Here is a 20,809-nt window from a genome sequence, read left to right on the forward strand (position 1 = left end):
CTGGGTGCTCACATTCACTTAGTTTCCACCCTGACTCCTAAATCCTTTTCAGGGTCACTGCTTTCCAGGTCCTGTAAATGTGCCTTCATTCTCTGTTCCTGGATGTTTGACCTTGGATTTAGCCATAATGAAACATATGTTGTGCCAATGATGCTATCTTATCAAGGGATCCAGAGTGTTCTGTAGAACTCACATGTTCTCATCATTACTTACCACTCCACCAATTTTTGTGTCATCTGCAAATTTGATCAGCAAAGATTTTACATTTTCTTCCAGATCATTGTTAAAGATAATGATTAGTATTGGACCAAGGACATATCCTTGCAGGACCTTATTAGAAACACCCATTTTGTATGATGACTCACCACTTAACAGTCAGTTTTTTAAATATATCAGGTAGCCAGTTTTTAAACCAGTTAATATGAGCCTCATCAATTCTTTTTAATGCTGCTAGTTTTTTAACCAGCATGTTATTTAGTATCGATGCAAATGAGAAATAAATCTCAGCATAGTTTGTCAACAAGTTACCTTTATCAATCACATTTGAAATCTCATTAAAAATAAAATAAAATCATAGTTGTTTGAAAGACCTGTTTTCTGTAAAAACCCATGTTGATTGGCATTAATTATGCTGCCATCCATTAATTTTTTATTACTGTCTCCCATATCAGAGTTTCCAGGGTTTTGCCTGTGATTGATGTCAACCGGTTGTTACCCAACTCAACCCATTTACCCTTTTTAAATATTAACTCAACAGTAACTTTTCTCCAGTGCTCGGTGACTTCCCAGGGAAATGCCACCTCTTTTGAGAGACGTGAAAGGTTAAGAAGCATACACCCCAAGTTCTCTTCCCCGGACTGTGGCATGTGAGGGCTACCAGAGCCTAAAAGTCAAATCACTGGAATAATAGTTTCATTCAAACCCAAAATTATGGCAGAAATCATGGGTGACAAAGAAAGGGGAAAGAGAAGGGGAAAACTCATCCAGAACAGTAGCTTTCTCCATGCGTCTATCATGCTTTCTCAATTAGATGCTACTGACAAATTATGACCCCCTTAGGTGCCCCACTTTATGAGCAACACATCACTTCACCCACTGAAAAAAGCAGCTAGATTGAGACCGGAGGCCAGAGCTTTTTGATGACACCCAGCTGCAGTTTAGGAAAGGAAATTGAGAAGAACACCACCTCCAGCTGGAACAGCAAGGGGACATGGTGAGACAGATGGAATTACCCCCCAGGGAATTGGCCAGGGCACTCTGTTTAGATTAGACAATCAATTTGAAAATTTAATGGAAAAGCAGAAAGCAAGCAGCCCCCTCTCCCCCATCCTCCTGCAAAGCTAAATGCCCCTTGAGCCAGGATAGTTCAGGCTGACAGATCATTCCACTTGGTTCTAATGGCCCATGTCTCTGGTGTCTGACAGAGAGAACATGGATAATTGGCAAAGTACTCACTTCTGAGCTTTGGCTGGCTTCTCCGGCTTCTCTGGGTATGGGATGATCAGGTCAATAGCCGAGTCAGGCTTCTGGAGGAGCGTGCCCAGCTTGTTCCTGATCTCCTTTGCTCTGCAGAGGAACAGAAAAGCAAGAGTGAAGAGTGTACCTTGAAGTCCTTAAACCATGATTTGAGAACTTGAATAACTCAGTCATAGGTCAGGGGGTCTATTACAGGAGTGGGTGGGTGAGTTTCTGTGGCCTCAGACTAGATGAGCACTTTGGTCCCTTCGGATCTTAGAGTCTATAAGGTGAAGAGAGCATCTTCAGAGTACATACAAGTAATTCTTGGCAATGATTTATGATCATGTGTAGGCCTGGCTTGACATAAGTAACTTGCTTCATTTCTTAGTAGGCATAATTGGGAAGGTGAATGGAAGGTTAAGTTGTAAAGAGGAGCTTGACAAACAGTCTACTGGAGTCAGGATGTCTGTGCTAGGTAAGATAAGCAGCTACACATTGTTGCTAGGGACTATGGGCAAGATAAATTTGGAAGGTAAAGATCAGATTCCACGTGAATAACACATGGACAAAGCAAGCTGTACCAGAATTGGTTCCTGCAAAGTAACCAAGTCAAGCCAAAACTGCATGGTGTAGTGTATAGCAAGTGCAATGTCATGTGTAAATGTATATAAAGGAAGAGGTTGTCTGGGTAACTTTGGGTGTGTGGTATGCCCTTTACCCACCCCCTACGCTTGAGTCTGATCAACCCCGCGTAGCTTTGCTGTATGCCAAATAAAGGAACCCGAGAGATGAAATCCAGAGTTGAAAGAACTGGATGAAGTGTTCCCCCGGAACTGGACAAGGTGTTCCGGAAAAATGGAAAAGGTCTCAGAGAGAATCCCAACGTATGTTTCTACTGAGTGTGCCTGCTTGTGAAGGAGGCACAAGCCTTGCCATTTATATGGTGTCTGTATAGTATGTAATTGTTTTTTTCCTGTCTGTCTCGAAGGTCACTGCTCATGGGCAGGACACAGGCAGCCGTTGTGTGCTCGGTTCAGTACAGAAGACTGCCTGTGGGCGCTCTCTCCTGGATGTCTAACTTTTGTTTTTGTTTCGTTCGTTTGTTCCTTAGCTCTTAGCACAAGTGCATCTGTCCGAAAGTATGTGCCTGCCCTTTGCATATAGAGTGGGCTCTGGCTGAGTGAGAGACGCCTCACACAGCAGCGCCCTTGCTTGCTTTGGGTGCCCTGCTATGAATCGTGCAGGAAGTGCCAACAGGCTGTGCCACAGAGCAGGTTGGGAATGAGGGTTTATTTCCAAGGAAAATTTTGACTTTTCAGTGAAAAAATTGAAAACTGAAAAGCTTTTGGCTGAAAATGGATATTTTTTTCAATTTGGAAATGGGGCTGTAGAGCCTCCTGGGACCTTTAGTTGGGGTGACTCGTGCCACCATTCTCCCTGTGGCTGGGATCCCTCACTGAGCCACATCCCCGCTCAGTTTTGGGGTGTTCATCTTTTTAGTGGAAAATAGACACTCTTTAGTGAAAAGTTCATTGGGTTGAAAAACCCAGTTTTCTGTCAAAAAGCAGTTTTGGTGGCAAATGTTCACCTTGCCAGGGCTGGGCAGTTGTGTTGCGCAGGACTTGGAGCGAGTGCTTTGCGTCTTGGGCATGAGTGAGCTCCAGCTCTGGGGTGGGACAGAACAGCCTGCATGAGGGACATGCACAGACACCAGGGAGCAAGGAGCATGGGCAGAGCAGAGACGCATGACGGACAAGCATAGATATGTCAGGCTGGAAGGGACGTCAGTAGGTCATCTAGTCCCTCCCTTCCCCCATGGAATGGCGGCAGGACCAAGTCAACTTAGACCACCCCTGACAGCTGTTTGTCCAACCTGTTCATGAAAACCTCCAATGACGGGGATTTCACAACCTCACTTGAAGCATATTCCAGAGCTTACCTACCACCCTGAGTGTTAGGGAGATTTTCCTAATGTCTAACCTACATCTCCCTTGCCACAGATTAAGCCCAGTCCATCTTATCCTACCTTCCGTGGACATGGTGACCCAGCTGATCACCGTCCTCTTCCTAACAAATATGTTAAGGGCTGTCATCAGGTTTCCCCTCCGTCTTCACTTCTCAAGCCTAAAGATGCCCAGTTGTTTTAGTTACACAAGTGTGAGAAGAGGCCGTGTGAAACACACACGAGGGAAGCAATTGTAATTAGCCAGGCACTGTCACTGGCTCCTCACTGTTCTCTAGCCCTCTGCTTCTAGTAAAAGTACAGGCTTCAAAATACTTTGCTCTGCCCTGGGACTCTGAGCCACATCCAAACCAGTTTATGCATCTTTACCAGGGTGGGGGCAGGGTTGGACTTCAAAGCTGTGGGCTCTCGGCTCTGTCTTTTCATAACCTGTGGTTGCAAGGCTCTGAAGATCGTTGGTCCACATTTCCTGCCCATGTGCCTGTCAGGGTCTGCTGGATGTTACCCCTGGTGATCCCATGTCTCCAACACCCAAGCGAGCTGACAGACAGGCACCTCATATTTCATAAACATCGCCCTGGGGTCTCCCCCACTCAGCACGCACTAGCAAAGGCTGAGGCTGGGGTTCTGAAAGGAGCTGAGGGTCCACTGGCATTTGGGTACCTAATTCCTTTAGCCGCTCTGCAAGTCTCACCCGACGGGCATGGGCACAAGGGACCAAACTGCACAGGCTGTGGAACTGACTTTCCTAAGCCCTGAGAACTTGGCCTGGCAACTTAAGTAACGCTCTTGTAATGTAGCATGTATGTCATGTAACAGAGATTGTGCTGGTGAGTATTTACTGCAGGAGCACCAGGCTTCCTTGCCTGCTGGCAGCGAAGAGCTGGGAGCAGTTAGAAGCTCCTGTATCAGAGGTAGACCCTAGAGGGAACTGGGAGTTACCATAAAGCTGTCACCAATCCGGTCAGACTTCCAATGACGGCAGCCCAATACATGGCTGAGGGGGAATCTAGCCTCTGGAGTCTGAACAGAGCACAGGCGGTCGCAGTCCTGGGGTCCCTAGACACACTCTTGAGGCGCAGACATTCTGTCTAGCCCCGCTTCCTGGGAGCTGCGACCACGCAGTCCCCTGCTCAGTGCCAAGAACCAGAGCTGACGGTGTCACACTCCCGGAGGTGTGAGCCTCCCAAGTTACAGTTAACGTTCTCAGGGGCATGTGGGTGTGTAACTTGCAACACGCACAGACCCATGCGCCGCTTTTAACACATCACTGCACTTCACAGAATCACCCAAGAACTACCCAGAGCCATACAACAAATCGTAAACCCTACGTGCGTATCCCCTCTTTAGCTCAGCCTTTCCCAGGGAGTCCTGGGGGGAGTTATGTGACTTCAGGAAGTCAGGGTCCCCGTCCTTTGTGCCTCGCATAGGTCCTGCAGCAGCTTCCCGCTTCTTATGCTTGTGAAAAATGGCAGCACTGAGGGCAGTTTCTGCCCTCTACAACCTGCCCAATGACCCCCTTCAGTCTCTACAGGTGACCACAGAGTCCTACTGGGAGATTTGTTGGTATATGAGCGCTTCCCGGATAAACCGGTTCTCCAGCTAGGGAGCCAGTCTATTGTTTAGAGCAATTCTATTTCAGTGGTCAAGCACTTACCATCAGCAATCCTATTTTGTTATCCCTTTGCTGCCCCCCTTTGGAATTCCAGGCCCACTTAGAGGCAAACGGACAATAGAGAAGGCAAAGTGTCGTGCCTTCAACATGCACTGTGCAGCTGGGCAATGATGCACCCAGAGAGTTAATCAGCTCACATAGAACTTGGAGCTTGCACACGCGGATTCCCCCAGTCCTCGGGGAGGGTCCATTCCACATGAGACAGTGATGGCTGGGCAGTCACAGGTTACCAGTCTGTGCTACTCCATTTCTCTCAGTGGTGGGGAGGTCAGCCCAGTGAAGGAAAGGTCTTCCTCCTCCCCCCCCCCGCCCCCCGCCTCTCTTGGGACTCCTTAGGAGTGCTTTACATGAAATCCAGGTTCTTGACAAGAGGAACGGGGAATGGCCTGATTTGTGGGGAGCAGTAGTGGATTCAGATGGCATGGAGGCCATTGGGAAATGACCAGACACTTTAAGGCTGTACTACTCTCAACTTGCAGCATGTGCTGTCTGGGTGACCCCCCCACTGAGAGGGACCCAATGACCAGCTGCAGCCTGCGCTGGGTTCCTTGTGAGCACTGATTTCTTTTTGGAAGAGGCCTGCATGGGGCACAGGGCAAATCTCCATGCAGATGTCCCTATGTCAGATATTACATGAGATCAAGGGGTCTGAGCCTCTGCTTGTCCAGTGATAAGTCCTCCTCCTTCACCAAATCCAGAGGGAAAACCCCACATGAACAGCCTGTGCTCCTCCACCCTCTCGAGTACCCAGTAAAACCTTGAGTTTCCATTTCTCATGTTTTGCTGTTGTCACACACTGCTCCCCTGTGCCATCTCATCCCGGCTACTCTCCGTACAGAGGCAGAGTCCTTTAGAGTCTCATGCATGAGCCCCCACTGTTGTGCAGTGCACCGCATGCAGGGTTTGTGTAGAAGGAATCAAGACTCATTTATTTAGCAAAAACAACGAGAGTCCTGTAGCACTTTAAAGACTAACAAATTTAATTTCTGCAGGCATAAGCTTTCATGGGCTGCAACCCACTTCATCAGATGCAATCCACAAAAAGCTTATGCCTGTAGAAATTAAATTTGTTAGTCTTTAAAGTGCTACAGGACTCTCGTTGTTTTTGCTGTATACAGATTAACACGGCTACCCCTCTGGATCATTTATTTAGCTGGATCTGAGATAATGACACCCAATATAGGGAGCCCCGTGGTTTGCTTCACATTTATAATCATCCCAGATCAATTTCCTGACTACGTGTGCTGCTTTGTGTGGACTCCACCTTAAATAAAAGAAACATGTTCCGGTGTCTCACTTTGTTAAAATCCTGCTTTTCCCTGTTAATTGCTAGGGCATCCACAGGTACAGTGTTGTCTCTTTGTTCTCTCAGCATTTGCTTTGTGTGTTGATGTCAGTTTGGCCCTGCCCAGTGCTTTGCCGCTGTAGCCCTCACTTTGCTGAGCGTTAGGCATGTGTTGGCTCTGCCAGCCTCACTTCCTGACCTCCAGAGAGTGGGTTTTCATGGCACCATGGGTCTATTACTATTTCTTTGGGATGGTGTGTTGGGGTGTGTATGTTGTATGGTTGTACTGGTGCCTGCCCATGTCTGTGTATGCAGGTCCCGGGAACTGGCAGTAGGGGGCCAGATTCAGCGATGACACGAACCATGCTGTGGGTTGCCTATTGGGTGTAAACTAATAAAAAAGGAAGCAGGTCTGAGCGGTAAACAAGTCTTAGCATTCAGTGAATAGCAAAAAGCTGCCCCAGCATGGGGTTGCTGGAAGTTGTCTAGCAGGAAAGGCAGCTAAGGAGCAGTGTAAACAAAGCCAGACAAGACCACGGAGGCCGTGGAGTTACGGTGAAGAGGAACTTCAAAATGTGCCCTACAAGGTGACATTCTCTGGCCAAGGCATGTACGCGACCCCATTTCCATTGTGTGAGAACAGCTTAGCAGAGCCAGCTGCTCTCCTTCCCCAGAGGCCAGCATGGGAATAATCCTTTGGGCTCATTTGGAAAGTTCTTTAGCCCAACTTGAATGCTTTCCAGGGAGGGAGAGGTGATTCGCAGGGTCTTGGGGTCTGGCCTTCCCTGTCTAGTCAGCAAGCCCGAATTCCTCTGACTCTCTCTGGTACATACACAGGAAATTCCGTTTCCAAAAGTCACCCTTCTGTCCTTGACTTTTCAGGAAATGGTGGGGATGGGAAACACCAAGTGAGTCTGGGTTCTCGGCACATGCAGAGAGTGTTTCTGTCGCTTGTGCTTCCAAGAAATCTATAAATGTGAATTGGAAAAAGCCATGTTCCTCAGCGAAGGGGTGAGCGGTCCTCATGTTCCCACTGCCTGGGGCGTCCCCTGTGTTGAGACATGTCATTGTGATAAATCACCATCTCCCTGAGAGTGCTGAGGGAGTTGGCTGATGTGATTGCAAAGCCATTGGGCATTACCTTTGAAAACTCATGTCGATTGGGGGAAGTCCCTGCCGAATGGAAAGAGGCAAATATAGTGCTCATCTTTAAAAAGGGAAGGAGGAGGATCCGGGGAACTACAGACCAGTCAGCCTCACCTCAGTCCCTGGAAAAATCATGGAGCAGGTCCTCAAGGAATCTGTTTTGAAGCACTTGGAAGAGAGGAAGGTGATCAGGAACAGGCAGCATGGATTCACCAAGGGGAAGTCATGTCTGACCAACCTGATGGCCTTCTATGATGAGATCACTAGCACTGTGGATGTGGGGAAAGCGGTGGATGTGATATATCTTGACTTTAGCAAAGCTTTTGATATGTTCACCTACAGTATTCTTATCAGCAAGTTACAGAAGTATGGTTTGGGTGAATGGATTATTAGGCGGATAGAAAGCTGGCTAGATTATCAGGCTCAATGGGTAGTGATCAACGGCTTGATGTCTGTCTAGTTGGCAGCTGGTATCAAGCAGAATGCCCCAGGGGTTGGTCTTGGGTCCAGTTTTGATCAACATCTCCATTAATGATCTGGAGGATGGGGTGGCTTGAACCCTCAGCAAGTTCACAGATGACACTAAGCTGCAAGAAGTGGTAGATACACTGGAGGGTAGGGATAGGATACAGAATGACCTGGACAAATTGGAGGATTGGGCCAAAATAAATTTGATGAGGTTTAACAATGACAAGTGCAGACTCCTGCACTTAGGATGGAAGAATCCCATGCACTGCTACAGACTGGGAACCGACGGGCTAGGCAGCAGTTCTGCAGAAAAAGACCTGGGGGTTACAGTGGACAAGAAGCTGGATATGAGTCAGCAGTGTGCCTGGTTGCCAAGCAGGCTAACATCATATGGGGCTGCATTAGCAGGAGCATTGCCAGCAGATCAAGGGAAGTGATTATTCCCCTCTAGTGGTTGCCCTCCTAATGAAAAGGTTTTTCCTAATATCCAATCTAGACCTTCACCACTGCAATTTGGACAAATGTGTGCTGGGCTAGCAATTGTCCAAGTTGCAGTGACGAAGGTCTAGCTTGGATATTAGGAAAAACCTTTTCACGAGGAGGGTGGTGAAGCACTGGAATGGGTTACCTAGGAAAGTGGTAGAATCTCCATCCTTAGAGGTTTTTAAGGCCCAGCTTGACAAAGCCCTGGCTGGGATGATATAGCTGAGGTTAGTCCTGCTTTGAGCAGGGGATTGGACTCCTGAGGTCCCTTCCAAGCCTAATCTTCTGTGATTCTATGATTTTATGAGCACAAGGGAGAGGCTCATGTCCCGAGTGGCATCTGCACCCTGGTTACATGAGCTGTTCTCTGGCTCCTGATAGTTACTCTAGGAGAACTTTAGCAGTCACGTACGAGCAGGGCAGCCACAGAGCTCTGTGGAGTAGCCCAGGTCTGCCCCTGTGTTAATAACAGAGGGTGCAGCTTGTGGAGTCTACAGGGGAAGGTTGCCTAGGAAAAGATGGAGTACTGCATGCTGGGACCCCTTCTCTGTGGATACCCCTCCATGCCTCATTTGGGCTATGGAAACCAAATCCATTTTATTCACATTCATGCAGCCTCCAGCGGGACACAGGTAGCCTACTCTGCAGCTACAGGGTTTGGCTAGTAGGGGCCAGCAGAGCACAGAGCTGCCCAGAACAATCTTAAACAAAGCCAGGCTTGCTTGGTGCATTCATATCCTCACCCACCATTACCTAGCATCCCTGGTCTTATGGACAGTGTCCTAGGGTCCTAAAAATTCATCTGATAAGACAGCCGCCATTTAGGCTGAACAGCACCCTAGTGTCCAGGGACTCTGACCTGACCTGACGCCAGAGCCAGATTATGGTACGTACACTGGTGACCACAGGCCTGTGTGTAGGGCCCTGGCTGCCGTTGTCACATGGTTACAGTAGAATCTCAGGTTTCATTTAAAGAGAAAAAAAGTGTCTTTAAGTACATTTTTAGCTCTGCTGGTTGCAAATTAAAGAAAGAGGAAAGCTAGAGAATGTGATTTGAGCGTAACTGACGTAGTGACGCTGCCTGTGTCTGCAGACAGCCTAAGCCCATCATTCTGAGAAGGGGATCTGTTCCATGCATCTCAGTGGGGTGTTAACTCCCACTCTGACTGCTCCAGAGACCGCACCAGTCCCGCCCCAGCAGGGGACTCTGTGGGGAAGGGAGGAACACAATGGGCCCAGCAGCTGGAGTAAGTGTAGGGAAGCTCGGCTTTCAAAGGCCAGACAGTCACTTCTGAGGGGGAAGGGGCCCCATGCTTCTGCCCCTGCCTCTTTTGGAGGGGTCCCCACTTCCACTGCCATTGCTACTCCAGCTGAGGGAGAGGCTGTGGCTATGAGATAGGGCACTGTTAATGCTACTGTACAAGGCACTGGTAAGACCTCATCTGGAATACCACGTACAATTCTGGTCACCCATATTCATGAAATTGGAATTCAAACTGGAATAGGCACAGAGAAGAGTTTCTAGGATTATCCAAGTAATAGAGGCTCTATCTTATGAGAGGAGACTGGAAGAGCTTGGCTTGTTTAGTCTAGGAAAATAAAGGCCAACTGGGGATCTGATTGTTCTCTATAAATACATCAGGAAAGTAAACAAAAGGGAGGGAGAAGAGCTATTTAAGATAAAAGACAACATTGGTACAAGAACAAATGGATGTGAACCGCCAATGAACAAATTCAGGATGGAAATCAGAAACCAGTTTCTACCCATCAGAGGGGTGCAGAGCCTCCCAATAAGAGTTGTGAGGGTAAACAACTTAATTATGAGTACAAATTTATGAGTACAATTGTATGAGGAGTTTGCTTGTATTGAGCGGGGCAGAACTCAGCAGGCCTGGGGCTCACTTCTGGGTTATATCTTTTGCTCCTAGGCAGCAGTTCTGCAGAAAAGTACCTGGGAGTTACAGTGGATAAGAAGCTGGATATGAGTTAGCAGTGTGCTCTGGTTGCCAAGAAGGCTAATAGCATATTGGGCTGCATTAGTAGGAGCATTGCCAGCAGATCGAGGGAAGTGATTATTCCCCTCTATTCGGCATTGGTGAGGCCACATTTGGAGTATTGTGTCCAGTTTTGGGCCCCCCACTACAAAAAGGATGTGGACAAGTTGGAGAGAGTCCAGCAGATGGCAACAAAAATGATTAGGGGGCTGGAGCACAAGACTTATGAGGAGAGGCTGAGGGAACTAGGCTTGTTTAGTCTGCAGAAGAGAAGAATGAGGGGGAATTTGAGAGCAGCCTTTAACTACCTGAAAGGGGGTTCCAGGGAGGATGGAGCTAGGCTGTTCTCAATGGTGGTAGATGACAGAACAAGGAGCAAAGGTCTCAAGTTGCAATGGGGGAGGTCTAGGTTGGATATTAGGAAAAACTTTTTCCCTAGGAGGGTGGTGAAGCACTGGAATGGGTTACCTAGAGAGGTGGTGGAATCTCCATCTGTAGAGGTTTTTAAGCTGCGGCTTGACAAAACCCTTGCTGGGATTATTTAGCTGAGGTTAGTCCTGCTCTGAGCAGGGGGTTGGACTAGATACCTCCTAAGGTCCCTTCCAACCCTAATCTTCTGTGATTCTAACCTGGGCAGAAACAAGCAGGGCTTTTATAAAGCCAGGGAGCTTGCAACAGAGAAGGGAGGCAAGCCTGTAGTCACACTCCCTGATACAAGGAAAGACGAGAAGGAGCCTGTAGGAAGTGTAGGAAGCAGTCCAGGGAAGGAGCAATAAGGGCTGGGAGAGTAAAACCCTGAGCTGCTGCATTGAGGGTTCCAGGGTAGAGGGTTGGCCCAGGTATCTACACAAGCCCTTGTGGGAGTGGCATGCTAGGGACATCCTATTTGGGGCCTGCTGGGGACAGTCTGGAAGGAGACTTCAGTAATACCCTGGAAGGGGGGAACTTCAGTGTAACTTGGCCAGAGGACTAAATCACAAAGAGGAAAGTGCTGCAGCTCTGTGAGCATGAGAGAGATCACAAAAGAAGTGAGTGAGACGGCAGGCTGATCAACTGCCGGAAGGGACTACAGACCAAGTGGCGAGCTAATCCCCAGATGGGTCACAAGGAGGAGCCAAAGCGGTGAGAGGGTGCACCCTGTCACAGGCATTCTTCAGGGGTTTAGTTGGCCACCTGCAGGGGTCAGGAAGGGATTTCTTTTCCCTCCGTGTAGGCTGCTTTTGTCATCTCCTTCCTCTGAAGCATCAGGGCTGGCCAAGGCTAGAGATTGGACAGGAGGGCCAAGGCTCTGAGGTGGCTCCCAGCATTTTCCCTCTCAGGTGCTTGGCTGGCTGGCCCTTGCTCACACGCTCAGGGTCCAACTGATTGCCACACATAGGTTCAGGAAGGAAGTTTCCCCAGGTCAGACTGGCAGTGACCTTGGGGATTTTTTCACCTTCCTCTGCAGCATGAGTGTGCGGATTTGTAATGAGGTCTTTAAGCCCCCTTCAGAGTTTAGGCAGCGAGAGGAGGAAAGCCTTTGCTGCCTACAAACAAACAGACAGGCTAGGCCCACACATGGCCCCCAAGAGTTGCCAGTCATGGAGGCAGGCACTCACAGCTGGACGTCACAAGGGAAACAAAGCCTAATGTAAAAGAGGGAGAATAGCAGAGGGCAGGGGAAAGCAGAGAGGCTTGGGACAGCAGAGTAGCACTAGCTGTGCCTCAGGCAGCCTCTCCATGCACCACCAATGATGTGCTGGTTAAAATATTTAACCAGGGAACGGTACGGAACAGGGGCAAGCTGTGAGCTCATCAAGGAAGCACTGAGGGGCTCCACCAGGAACCTGGGACAGGGTCACTCGCCAGGGTTATCTGCGTCTCTCTCACTTAATCATTTCCCTGCCACTGTGGGGGCCCCAGGCCCTGGTGCCCTGGGCCCCTCCTAGTCTCATCCTGTGCCACGGAACAGGCTCGTCTCTGGTGAGGTGGGAGACTTTGCTTTTATTTGGGTTGTTGAGTTTAGTGGGCCAGTGCTGGGGGGAGGAAGGGTGCTGGTGTGTGCGTAGCAGGAGGTCAGACTGGATTATCTGGTGGTCCCTTAAACTCCATGACGCTATCTGAGCAGGACCATAGGGGCCCCATGTTGGGGTACAGTTGGGGCCCAACTGCCTAACTCTGGGCCTGTCAGAAACTGTGCAACTGAGCAGCTATGGGCATGAGGATGCCTACATGTGTGTGTTGGAGAGACGTTGCCTTTATCATACCATTAATACTGGCCTGGTCTAGACCTAACACCACGTCAATCCCAGCTACTGCCTCTTGTGGGGGTGGATTTACTACAGCAACAGAAAACCCCCTTCCACTGCAGTAGCAAGCGTCTACACTACGGTGCTACAATAATAGGGTGACCAGATGTCCCAATTATTAGGGGCTTTGTCTTATATAGGACCCCATTGCCCCTCCATTATACCTTCCCCCATTCCAATTTTTCACACTTGCTAGCTGGTCGCCCTTGCTACAGCAACAGAGCTGCCGTGCCGTAGCTGTAGTGTCTGTAATGTGCCAGATGCCTTGTCCCTGAGTGACACAACCCTGCCCCCTTGGGAAAGGCAACACGAGTGAACAGAGGCTAATCAGCGCTCTGCACAATATTAAACCACTTGGCACAGTCCCATGACACCCCAGCGATGCCGTTAAGAGTTCTATAGCCAGAATTTCAGTATTTGTAACATTATCATGGAGGGGAAATTTAAAGTTGCATCATGACATCTGTTTAAAGGGGACTTTTTTTAAGTCATCGAAAATTGACATGCCTCATCTGATTCCTTAGAAATTTGGTGTGACTCACAAGGATATAAGACAGGGTTAGTGTGCCAAATTTTGAGTCATTTGAGCCAGGAGTTCCAGCCATAAAGGCCCCCCAAAATAGCAATTTAAAAAATAACGTTTGTAGGTTTGTTTATTTTCCCCAGAGCTGGAGATCACACTATTGATGTGATGTGAGTCAATATAGTATTAATCTACCGAGTTTCACCAAGGTAGTGCATGATGCCCTTTTCCTCATCTTGGGGGACCCAAAATGAGAAGGGTGTTTAGGAAAAAGTCTATTTTTACACTGCGCATGCACCAATACAGAAAACCAACTAGAGGGTTTCCATTCCCACTATTTTACATGCTTTAAAGAGCAACTATTGGAAGTGCTCTAAAATCCGAATGGCTCATCAGATTGCTTTGAAATTTGGTGTGTCTTATGAGGGCACAGAGAAGCATTGAAGTTCCAAAGTTGGGGTAATTTGAGGAAGGGGTTTCTGAGTTACAGCCCCCCTCCCCTATGGTTTCCTTCTACTGCCTTGGACAGTTAAACCTAGGGTGACCAGGTGTCTGTATATTAGTGGCTTTGTCTTATATACGCAACTATACCCACCCATCCACCCCCACAAAAAAAGTATCCCGATTTTTCACACTTGCTATCTTGTCACTAACTGAGAGGTACTAATGACTGGATAAATTACAGGCCTCATGGAGATCAACAGGTGCGTTCACAGCCACCAATTAACATAACGAAGGCTCCGTGAGCCATAACCCCCTGCCTAAGAATGAATACCAAGCCATTTACACTCCAAATTCCTTTCATGCCCCGTTCTGCCAGTTCACCCTGTCGTCCCCCCACCTTCACACCAACTCCACACTGAGCCCCTGTTGGTACAACTGCTGCCCAGGGCGCAACTCAGCTAGGCAATGGAGGCAGCGTTCAAACCCGGGCAATCTCTGCCTGCTGAAATCACTGCAACCGGGCATCCTCAGCAGCCCTGCTAACGAGCCCAATGGACCCTCAGCTTCTGCCAGTGCGAGGAGCAGTGACTGCTTGGGACCTGCCCCTAAGATCTCGCCAAGATTGCAGCCCCTAGCTATCCTGGATATCTGCAGTCCCACCAGCAACGCCCTGTGAGCCATAGCACCACGGGCAGCTAGCAGAGCAAAGAGCAGCATGCAGATACGGAATCCTCATCCATCGCAGAGGGGAAATCATCAGCCAGCGCGCCCACTGCACGGGGTTTACAGCCTTCCCCAGCACTGAGGGATGTGGGTCTGGAGCACTGGCTGTGACACAAAGGAAAACTCTGCCCACACCCCAGTACTTCACAGAGCACTTCCAGCTGACGCATCTCAGAAGATACTGTTCCCACCAGCTACAGGCAGCTGGGGATGAAAGCCGAGAAATTTTCATCTGCAAAATCATTAGCAATTTCCTCCCATGGGAGGCGCTGAGCCCAGGGTGACGAAGTGGGAATTTTCGGTACCGTTTTCCTGACCAATGTGAATGGCGGTGACTTATTTGACTAGGGGTTGCTACCCAGTAAGTGCGGAAGGATGAAAGTGCTGCTGTTGGGGCAAAGCAGGAGGTGTTTCTGTCATGCGACCATCTGGGGTGGTATGAATGGGTTGTTAAAGAGCTGGCTGGAACCGACCCAGATCAATGGAGAATTCAGGAAGACCAGGGGTAATCTCACACCTAGCGGGACACTCGCACCTAGCGACCAACAGTCAAGAGGAAGGCCGTTTCCTCCCATATCTCTGCAGGGAAGCAGAGCAGTGCCCCAGCTGGAGAACGAAGGGGAAAAGTATCAGATGGTTAAAAGCAGGGCCCCTGGAGAGACACAGAGCGCCCACCCGGGACTGGCAGACAGGGAGAAGAAGAGAGAGATGGAGCCAAAATGGATTCTACAGCATCTTGGCTGGGTAGAGCCCTGACCTGGGCCTGTCTGAACTCTGTCTGACCCTTTGCTTCTCTGCGCTGACCTAAGCCCTTCCCAGTGACCAAGCAACCCTTTCCTCTGCTGACAAGGCTGCCTTGGCCCATTGCAAATACTTGCAAGATGCATTGATCCTGTGGAGTGGACACGTCTCTCCCAGGAGTCTCTCTGTTGGACTTTCTGGGCAGAGCTCCAAGGGTAACGTGAGGTTGCGGGCCTTACCCTTAAGGATGAGAGGGGACCCCCTGGAGGTCTGGCACCCTGAAAGGGATCTTCCAACGGGACTGTTTAAAAACTGGGGCATAGCATAGATCCATGCCACACAGCAGGACAGAGGCACCTGGCTGTGTGCTGTGTGAGCTGCATCTTTGCTCGCCTCAGCACCCACAAGAGCATGCCAAACTCCCTGTGGCCCCAGCCCCTTCCCGAGCACAAAGGAAAGCAAACACTCTCTCACAGAAAGCCATGTGTAGGCATCTGCCTCAACTGGGTAGAGCTTGGTTTGTGGGAGGAGTTTTGGAGACTATGGATTTTTCCCCCCCATTTAGAGATTTAAACATAACCACTGCAGCTCTACGCCTAACTTCATGACCCCTTAGCAGCATCAGAATTGTACACAGCCCCTTTCCAAGCCCCTTGCAGCCCCTCTGCAACTGACAAGATCCACAGGAGCCCCTGGGATTCCTGCTGAGACTCAGCGCTGCCTCTGAGTGTCCACACTCCATTGGCACTGCAGGCAGGGTTAATGACTCCTCAGACCACTTTCATTATGAATAAGCGCTTCCACACAGGGATTTAATGCAGTTTGACTAATCCACTTTAAAAGATAATTTGGTCCCTGTGTAGACAAGACCCTGCCGTAGGCCTATTCTTGACAAGCACAGTGATGAGGGGGAATATTTCAAAAGCTCTAAATCCCATTGAGAGTCAGTTGGGTTGAAACCCTTAAGTGCCAGAATCCCCTTTTGGCTCCTAAATCATGTAGGCATTTTGAAAACGTTCCCCATTACCTGCTGGGCATGCTCCTTACACAGTTTTCCAAGGTTCATACCTCAGGCAAATCAAGCATTTCCTTTAACACAAGGTAAGGTGCTGCTGTTCAGAGAGTGCCATCTCTAGACCACCTGTAACCTGCTAGCCTCTCAGCGGGTTGGTTGTGGGGCTTCTCAGAAAGAGATCACAAGAATTGTTTCCACTCTATTTATATTCAAAAATGGTAAAACCATTTCCCCCTTCAACTGTCCTCAAAGCTTCATCAGGCAGAGGCCAAGGTCCATTGATTGTCACAGCATGCTCCTAATTCTTGTTTACACTGAGGCCCCCCCCCCCCGGTACTGTTCTGATGGCAGAAAGGCGGTCTAGACACTCTTTAAGGCCCCTTGACGCTGACAGAGTTGTGGAAAGCGCCCTTGTTTGTATATGAGAATTGGGCCCTATGTCATTGCTTATGTTTGTGTAAGGTGGTGATGGAGAGATTTGAGCTGCATCGACATAATGTGCCAAAATCTCCTAGCAAAAGCAAAATGCATAGCCAATTTGCATAAGATTTATGTTAATTATTCGGTAAAGTGGGGGAGTGCCTAGAAGAGTCTGTTTGTTAGCTGTTAGCTTTAAAGTGTGTCCCGGAGCTCAGATAGCCCAGGGTCAGCGCACCTTCGTATGGAAAACACTGAAAGCACAGTTTCTTATACTCTAGACAGTGGCACAATTTATCAGAGGTATTTTAAAATTCTGATTTAACTGACCCCCAATACACAGTGGGGAGGAAATTACACACAAGTAGAGACAGCCTAAAGCAGGGTTAAAGTGGCAATGCCATACGCAGAGAAACTTCTGGCGGCAGCACAACTCACTTAAACTGGCTGAATGCGGGCCGGATCAAAAAGGTTCAAGGGCCAGATGCAGCCCGCGGGCCGTATGTTTGACACCCCTGGCCTAAAGTGTCTGACTGGTGACATATAAAGAGCGAGAAGGGATTTCTATTACATATTGCCAATATTGGTCGTGCAATCTTTGTTCATATGTATGCCTGCATAGGTTAGTGCAGTTGTTTCTTAATTAATCACAGACATGTTAGAATGAAATGGAGTAAGTCAGACATTCTCAACAGCTCTGCCCTTTTCCAAACACAAAGTGACTCTTGGTGCAGGGGTCCCCATCACTTGTGCTCCTACATCCTTTAGGAGCAGCTGAAATTCCTAGATGACACATCTAAGACAGGCATTGTATAGCAGGGACCTGCAAATTCAGCCCTGTCCTTTCTCTGTAAAAGTGTTTGCTCTCTGACCTCAGGGAGAAACCTGGAAAATTCAAAAGAGGCTCCTAGAATTTCTCATAGCAGGGCTCAAACTTCAGTAGGATGTAATGAAAAAATCTCAGAAAGTGGCTATTAAGAAAAAAACGGGGGGAAAAGAGTGAAATAGTTGCATAAGAGCTTTGCCTTGTGAGAGGGATTGTGGACTGTGGATCTGGATAATCCACATTCTAAGAGAAATCCAGAGAACAGGAAAAGACTTTGGAATATTTTAGAACGAGGCTATTTCTGAATAGATACCGATCACATTCTGATTTAATGAAATCCTTGCACTAAGACTGGCTTCACGGAAAGCAATAGGTCTCTCTTTTTCTTTGTCCCTCTAGGCCTGTATAATGGGTCACACATCGGTAATCCACAGAGGAAACAGCAGATTTGGCACATATATATCCACCATTCAATATATTCAGCATTCAATATCTCCAGCTGCAGCTATATTTATACAATAGCCCCAATCCTCAGCTGATCTAAATAGCCCAGCTCCAGATCTGCAGTTAGGAACTGTGAAGAGAAATCCGTCATGAAGTTTCATGGATTTGGTCAGGGAATCTGTCACTGGCCAGTTTTCTAGTGGAACTGATGCTTCATGAGGCTGCTCCAAAGCCAGGGTTAGCGCTCTGTGTTCAGGGCCAGTTTTTGAGCTGGATGAAATGTCTGTGCGAGGGAGGAAGGAGGAGTGAGCAGCCTTGCACAAGCTGCCTGGCCTTGTCCTGTAGGAGTCAGCCACACACCTGCTGACGCCCTGCTTCCCGCAGCAGCCATGTGGGGAGAGTCAGGGAATGGGGCTGAGCTTTGGCTGCCCTCTGCTCAATGAGGTAGGTCTGTGCCCTGCACATGAATGGGGAGTGGGGTCATTTGTTCATAGCTTAGCCTAGTGCAAGTGGGCCCACCAAGGAGGAAGCAGGAAGGAATTGTGACTCAGGCTTGGTCTGCCCTAGGAAAAGAAGCCGGTATAATGAGGTCCATGGCTCAGGGGTGTGAAAAACCCAAGCCTCTGAGCTACACAGTTAAACAGACCTGGTCCCCATCTACCTGGCTACTTGTCAACCTGGCTACCACCTCTCAGGGGGCGGAGGGGGTACCTAAGCCTAGGGGAGAAGCCCTCCTGTCTGCATAGGTAGTGACTTCACTGAAGTGCTACAGAAGCATGTTTTAAGTGTACACAAGCTCTCCGAAAGGTGTTTCTTGAAGCACAAACGTCCAGGGCTGCCTGCGCAGCCTCCTGATGACACCACCCCTTGCTCGGAGCGGGCCTCAGCTCAGAATCCAGCCCCATGGACGTACAGCACAGACCCCATAGCGATTTCCCCACTGAAGTACTTTTCAAGCCAGAGGAAGGACGGCCGGTGCCAAGGGCAGTGGGGCTGGCCCAGCAGGACGCATCTAAGAGTGCTGGCAAAGCACAGCTACCGGGTGTTTCTGTCAAACTGTGCCTTTCCCCATCTCAGCCCAGCACCCCCATCACAGCCCCCACCACTGCCTGCACTTTCAGCGCTCTGCCTTAGCAGAGAGCAGCACCACTCTAGATACACAGGCTGTGGGCTAGTGCACTATAGTCAGAGACACAGACAGCCCGGGAAAGACACACTCCAGCTGCACTTTGGAACGATTTAACACAGTGGTTCCTGACCTTTTTGGCTCAAGGGCCACCGATATCATTTTTACGACCCTGAAGGGCCACCAGCCTCTGTCAGCAGCCCCCCTCCCACTGCAGCCAGACCGAAGGAGTTCAGAGGAGGCTCTCCCGTCCCCCTGGCTGCAGCAGGGAAACTGCATGTGTCCTGTAGCCCTGTGTGCTCCACCTGGGTCCCTAGGCAGTGGTTCCCTTCTGGAGCCAGGGGGATGGGAGATCAGTGCTCCCCTCTTCTGGCTCCAGCAGGGACCCCAACATCTAGGGACCCAGACAGAGCGCTTTGTTGTGCTCCCTGCTACAGCCGGGGGAGGGGAGTATTGATCTCCCGTCCCGTCGGCTGCAGCAAGGAGCTTCCACCGGTCTTTTAGCCCTGCGGCAATGCACTTCGCCTGGGTCCTCCTGCAGCCAGTGGGAAGGGAATAATGAGCGACTTTGAAAGCCCCTGCAGGCCACTTTTGGCCCCCGGGCCACAGGTTGGGAACCACTGATTTAATACCTGCCTGTCTCTTCTACGATGTAACTGTCTTTCGTCTGGCAGCATACCAGCAGGGGGTGGGACTACTAGATGACCTTCTGAGGTCTCTTCCAACCCTCGTCTCCTATGATTCTATACCTTGCCCTCCAACACAACACCGGGCCAAGCATCTGCATGTGGAAATGCCCCATCTATTTAAGAAATTGAAGCAATCTTGCCCTTAGATCAACAGCCCTCCATGTTTTCTGCACAGACACGCTTTGCTCTCACCTCTCCAGACATGTGTGCGGCAAGGCAGCTAATCCTTTGCACATTTTGCCGAGCAGTTACTTCCTCAGCTTCAAGCAGCCGGTGTAAGAAGGCAGGACCAAGCAGCTCCAGCTCTCTGTGTGAAGCAGCTGTCCCCTCTTCAGGCATATATAGAGGCTGTCTTGGCCTGGAGCTGAGCCAGAACCTCCACCAATCACAGCCCACAAAGTAATCTCGGCAGCGGAGCAGACAGGACTCAGCAGACTGTAAGGAATGTGAAGCCGAGGGGCTTTGATGTTCATTTTATGCTCCCCAAACCAGCACATGATGGCCAGTTTATTTCACTGGTGTGAGATCGGGTAATCAGCTCTGAAGGCTGGACTATGGTTTGTGAATAGAACTAGCTCCTAAGACTGCCTTGCTTTACATACCGGGCTGCAGACTCTATGCCGGGCTCTCTCAGAGAAAGCCTCTCCATGACATCTCCTGACATCCTCAAGGTTACGCTGCTGAAAGGGGTCAGATCTACAGCCCCACAGACAGCAGCTCAGGGATCATTCACCTCAGGGTTACATACTGATAACTCAGTGCAAACTACCTGCACAGCCCCTCCCCAGGTAGGACCACTGAGAGATGGAAGATAGGCTCCTGCATGCTCACCCTGTTATTCCTCTGCCCGTCGGAGCCAGTTCACCCCCATCGCAGCAGTGACATCTGGCCACAGAGATCTGGACCAATGTGCATTTCACACAGGCAGTGTGTGTCAGCAATACGGACAGTAATGTCAGCATTTACAGATGCTCAGTAAAAAAAATATGCCATTTTGACACTGTCCATAAACCTGTAAATAAACGTAAATGTCCGTGAAATTGGGTAGAAATAAAACACGTATTTTGACACTGATTGTTGGCGTTCAGAATCACTTGTATC

The 20,809-nt window shown here is 49.3% G+C and overlaps 1 protein-coding gene across 1 annotated transcript in view; it reads right to left on the reverse strand.

Annotated features, from left to right (window-relative positions):
* The window catches only part of RGS5 (regulator of G protein signaling 5), a 53,918-nt gene extending 33,906 nt beyond the window's left edge, over positions 1-20,012 (reverse strand). Inside the window, exons 1-2 of the mRNA XM_067532410.1 lie at positions 19,901-20,012; positions 1,456-1,566 (exon numbers count right to left, since the gene is read on the reverse strand). Of these exons, the coding sequence (XP_067388511.1) occupies positions 1,456-1,566; positions 19,901-19,944 (155 nt within the window). The 5' untranslated portion in view covers positions 19,945-20,012. The remainder of the gene's footprint in view (positions 1-1,455; positions 1,567-19,900) is intronic.
* Positions 20,013-20,809: the final 797 nt, after the last annotated feature.

The sequence above is a fragment of the Emydura macquarii genome, unplaced genomic scaffold (genome assembly GCF_026122565.2).
Source record: "Emydura macquarii macquarii isolate MOO-44397 ecotype Brisbane River unplaced genomic scaffold, CSIRO-AGI_Emac_v2 contig_3287, whole genome shotgun sequence".
In the NCBI taxonomy this organism is placed as follows: domain Eukaryota; kingdom Metazoa; phylum Chordata; order Testudines; family Chelidae; genus Emydura; species Emydura macquarii.